The 5,352-nt window shown below is 40.8% G+C and overlaps 1 protein-coding gene across 3 annotated transcripts in view; it reads left to right on the plus strand.

The window, feature by feature from the left end:
• cndp1 (carnosine dipeptidase 1) overlaps positions 1-4,209 on the plus strand; it is a 14,896-nt gene extending 10,687 nt beyond the window's left edge. For all 3 annotated transcript variants that reach the window (XM_084026024.1, XM_084026026.1, XM_084026025.1), the window contains exons 6-12: positions 1,241-1,438; positions 1,521-1,605; positions 2,404-2,564; positions 2,650-2,814; positions 2,912-3,053; positions 3,450-3,597; positions 3,838-4,209. In XM_084026024.1, the coding sequence (XP_083882150.1) occupies positions 1,241-1,438; positions 1,521-1,605; positions 2,404-2,564; positions 2,650-2,814; positions 2,912-3,053; positions 3,450-3,597; positions 3,838-3,916 (978 nt within the window). In that variant the 3' untranslated portion in view covers positions 3,917-4,209. The remainder of the gene's footprint in view (positions 1-1,240; positions 1,439-1,520; positions 1,606-2,403; positions 2,565-2,649; positions 2,815-2,911; positions 3,054-3,449; positions 3,598-3,837) is intronic.
• The last annotated feature ends 1,143 nt before the right edge of the window (positions 4,210-5,352 follow it).

The following is a 5,352-nucleotide window of genomic DNA, read 5'->3' on the forward strand; positions in this document are numbered from 1 at the left end:
GGCCGAAACATGCCACCACTTACCCTCTTTTAAAGATGCCCTCAGCTGCCATTTTTTAATCAAAGATTAAGTGATTTCTTTGTATATACATACAATGAAATCTAAAAACTACTCTGGTCGAAGTCCCATGAAAACTACTGCTTGAAGCTGACACAGGCCTGTGTTCTATTTTAATTCTACTGAATGGCTCCAGAAATAGTTTGAATTCCCTCCTGTGGCAGCATTCATAATCTCTCCTCGGAAAAAAGCAGAGAGCCGGCAAAGTCAAAATCTTCCCACGCAGCGGGGTTACACCTTCTGCGGTACACGCCATCATGAAAGACGTAGCACATGGTGGCATCTAGGTATTATTTATGATTCAGAATTGTCATTGGATGCTCAGGTGACTAAAGTTGAAGCCAGTTTACCAAGATCAGGCCACTCCTTTCCCCTGCAGGTCATCCATACTTTTACCTCTAATATTCTGGTATAACAGCGATTGTAATACATTATATAAATATTGTAATGTATGAAAACCATGTAAATTATAATAGACTATGATTCACACAAAAAAGTCAGTGAGTGTCCGGTTATAATGTATTGTGATACTTGACCTCATGAGTCACTATAAAATGCTTTATAATGTGCTATGATTGATGTTATAAAGCATTGATACTGAACTTGAACTATTATTGTACGGGGCCATAAGCAGATTATAATGCATTAAGCCTGCTTATAAGGCAAACTGACATGGGCGTCATAGAAACGGCTACCACAAGGAGAAACCGCACGCCCTCAGGGTGGAGAGAGAGAGAGAGAGAAGTGCTGAGCTTCAGCCAGACGGACTAGCAAAGTCACTGCTGTTTTTTGCAAAGTCACTGCAGCAGTCTGTTCCCACCATCCTCTCACACACACACACACACACACACACACACACACACACACACACACACACACACACACACACACACACACACACACACACACACACGAATATTCACATCAAAAAGCCTCAGCCAGATGCTGGATGCATCAACAGAAATGGTGTTGAGTGAGTGTTGAAGAGAGTAATTTGTGGCTAATGGCTTTTAGGTCCACAAAAATCTGTTGTAACGCCATTACAATTTCAAAAAGGCATCATCCAAAAAAGAATCTGCTGCAGATGAGCTTCTCCTCCAACAGCACATCTTACCGTTCTGACCCCGTCGCTGTCACTTCCTGCCAGACGGATCGAATGAAGATCTTCCTTTCTGTCCACCAGGAGCTGCCTGTAAACGTGAAGTTCGTCATTGAGGGCATGGAGGAGACGGGCTCCAACGGCCTGGACGCCATGATCCTGGCCCAGAGAGACACCTTCTTCGCTGACGTGGATTACATCGTCATCTCAGACTGCGGTTGGCTCAGCAGACGGCCCGCCCTCACCTACGGCACCAGAGGCAACTGCTACTTCTTTGCTGAGGTTGAACGAAACAATTTGTTTCAAATAAGTTCTAAATTCTTCTGTCACCTGTGTGTCACTCAGATTTTCTCGGTGTTTGCAGGTTGAAGGGCCGAAACAGGACTTACATTCTGGCGTTTACGGGGGCACTGTGATTGAACCAATGACTGACCTCATTGGAATTCTTGGTGAGTTTATTTTTAGGGAGTAAACATTCATCATCCAAGTCACGAATGCTGCCATTTAAATAGCCTCCAGTCTGTAGATGATGATGATGAATCAAAACCCATCACACCTTTTATTGGCTCCCGGAACGCATAACAACTTCTGTAGTCAGGTGTCACCAACCAAGTATGCTACTTACGTTAGCATCTCCATTGGCTTACGCAATGCAATTCATGAACATTTTTTGATGTTTATGTTCCATATATTGGCAGACAACAAGTAAATGCACCATTATTTTAGTAAAGAGCCGAAGTTAATGGAGAATATGTCCAAGATTACTGTGCATTTAATGAAACTCAAAATGATCAGGGGAAAGAAGTCTTTTTACACGCTCCAACTGTTTGAAGGAGGCAGACACAGATTCCCTTCTGGGTTCTGTCTACTTTTGTTTGTACAATATGCAAATTCACAGTAACTTTCCAAAAATATTATAAATCTGTACTTTTTCAGATTACATTAATCAAACTTTTATTTAACCAAGTAAAAACTCATTGAGATCGAGAATCTCTTTCACAAGGGTGACCTGGCCAAGAAGGCAACAGCACAAGTCAGAAGCAGTATACAAAGACATTTGTATACTGAGAGCAACACAAATTAATAACATAACTAATACGATTTTCAATTTTGCTATGATGTCTGCTTCTTACAATAGTTTATTCTTGGGCATCCCAAGGACCTCAGTTGTTCCTATTTTAAATCGGTTGGTAGGATGAGTGTCAAAACCACATTATCCTTTATTTTGTCATATCTTCTCTTCTTAGACACACTGATCAGCCCCAGTGGGAAGATCCTGATTCCAGGGATCAGGGAGGCCGTGGCCCCCCTCTCAGATGAAGAATGGAAAATGTATCAGGACATCCAGTTTGACATTGACGGCTACAAGACCAAGATCGGTGTCAACCAGCTCATGTACAACAATAAGGTATGACTCTAATTTTGAAAATGGTGGAAGTAATCGACTTTAAGGTGGACATAATGAGGGAAGTGATGGGCATTGTTCCCTGTAGGTGGACTTGTTGGCCCACATGTGGCGTTACCCCACCGTCACCATCCATGGCATCGAGGGGGCCTTCTCTGACCCCGGCACAAAGACTGTGATCCCTGCTAAGGTTACGGCTAAGTTCTCCATCAGACAAGTTCCCAACATGGACCCTGCTATGGTCAAGAAACAGGTGAGACAGGATGCCAATGCTCTGCTTTAAAAAATAGACAAATCTTGTTTTTTTCTGAAAGTACCTCTGCTTTTATTTTGCCGGTTTGATGTTTTAGGTGACAGACTACCTTCACTCAGTGTTCGCCAAGCGAAAGAGTCCGAATAAGCTGAAAGTCACAATGGTGATCGGGGCCAAGCCGTGGCTGGCTGACACTCAGCATCCTCTCTATGAGGCTGGGAAGGCTGCTGTAAAGAGAGGTACAGGACACACCCATCACCTCACTGCGTCACAATCCGGAGAAAGTCGATCTTTCGAGAGTTATCCTGTATGAGCTCATAGCACTGTGCCTAGTTTATCCCACAGTGGTCATTTATAGATGCAATAAAATCTCTGAGTATTTCTATCTGAATTACAGGGGCCTGTAACTAAAAGCTGAATGTTTCCCCAAATAAAATATCAAGTAATGGATCTGTACCCCATATTTGTATTCTAGTACTACTAGTAGTTAATCCAACTTATACAGTATACTAAACGTAGACCAGCTAAGTCACAGAGCCTGTGTCCATATTTTATAATCTCCTGTGGTTTATTCTGTAGATACCTCAGTGTTCATGTCCATTAAACAGTGATATAAAATGTCCGACCTCCTCCAGTTTTTGACATGGATCCTGATCTGATACGTGAGGGCGGGACCATCCCCGTTGCCAGAACCTTCCAGGATGTGACGGGGAAAAGCATCATCATGATGCCCATCGGAGGCTTTGACGACGGGCTGCACTCCCAGAATGAGAAAATGAGCAGGTTGGTATCCAGTTTTTTTTTTTTACATATAGTTCCTTTCTTTCTGTTTCATTCTACAGGAAGTTTCAGATGATAAAAACCTTCATTAGTTTGTATTTTCTATTGAGTTTGTGTGTTAATATGAACAGGACGCACAGTCCCAATGTGTCTCAATCAAAGCAGCAGATTGTCCCAACATTCTGGTTTTTGGCTGTGACAATTCAGCTTTAAAAGGTAATTCCTTTCCCTTTCTTCTGCCAGGTACAACTACATTGAGGGAACCAAGTTATTCATCTCCTACTTGAATGAAGTATCCCAGATTAACAAGACCAGCGTGTGATGTTTCATCTCATTTTTGAATGACCTCCTAAACCATTCCAGCTATGTGAGCTCTCTCTGACACAAGCCTGCTCTGATATTTCACTGTGCATTTATCTTAATTTTCATTCATTATTCTGTGTTGCCAAGCTTTTATTTATCTGCATCTGTAAAAAAAATCTATCTATCTATCTATCTATCTATCTATCTATCTATCTATCTATCTATCTATCTATCTATCTATCTATCTATCTATCTATCTATCTATCTATCACAGTATGTGTGTCATGTAGTAAAAGCTCTACAATGCAACAACCGTCTACTTCTTTTACATTGTAGCACGTGTCAATATGTTCCTTGATGAGTGTTAATAACGACACAAAGACACAGATGTTGTTCCTACAGTTATGAGACGTTTATTTACCACTCAAACGTTGACAGGACTAAAGACCCTTAGAAATAGAAGGAAAAAAAAGTGATTTCAGAGCCAAGACTGAAAATCTCATCGGACCGGAGCTGTACAGATGGATGTGCTGCTGCCAGCAGTCACTGTATGTATGGACAGCATCCCGCCATTGTCTGGCTGGTAGAGCACTTTACAGTGTTTACAGCACTTTAAGTCCCATTCAGTCAGATGCTTATGCCTTACGATGCATTTGACCGTCAACATTGTTCACTTAGACTGTTGCAAAACGATCTAAACAAGTCATTTAGTCTCAAATGTAGCATTTGGAGAGAGAGGGGGTGTGGCATGAGTGATCTCACAGAAATATAAAATGACTACAATCTCTTCACAGCATCTTACATGGTGGTGTCACATAATAAGTCTTAAAATGACTAGAATGCCACATGGAAATAATTTAGGTTTAGGTATTAAAACCGTTTGTTAGATTTAGGAAAGAAAAGATCATGGTTTAGGTTCAAATAAATTACGCAGCCTAAATTTTTTTTAAATAAGTCAACTTGGACTGTTATGTAACATAACTGACATTGACATTCAAATAAGACAATATTAACCTGCTTACATAATATTATTGACGAAGCCTGCGCATATTAAAATAAGTCAGTGTTGAATTTGTTGTGTAATGTAACTGATTCAGCCTAAAAAATTAAAGTAAGTTGGTGTCATTTTAACATACGTATATGCAGCCGGAGGTTGTGATCTTTTTTTTAAGATCAGGCTGGACATGCAACAAATTTCCCAGCCAGAATCGAACCATAGATGTTATGGTATGTGCCTCAACTATTTGGCTTGCTTCTAGAATCAAGAATTTTGTTTCTTCACTATTGTGCATCTGTCCGTCCTCGACACTCAAAGACTCTTTTAAGACAGTGAGGTGAAAATCTGAGACATTGTGTGACATTGTGTAATGGGCATTTACAAAAAGGAAAGAAAGTTCACTCATTATCACATAATGACAGTTTTGAGCACAAACATTAATGCAAAGTTATGGCACA

The sequence above is a fragment of the Eutrigla gurnardus genome (assembly GCF_963514095.1).
Source record: "Eutrigla gurnardus genome assembly, chromosome: 14".
Lineage (NCBI taxonomy): Eukaryota > Metazoa > Chordata > Actinopteri > Perciformes > Triglidae > Eutrigla > Eutrigla gurnardus.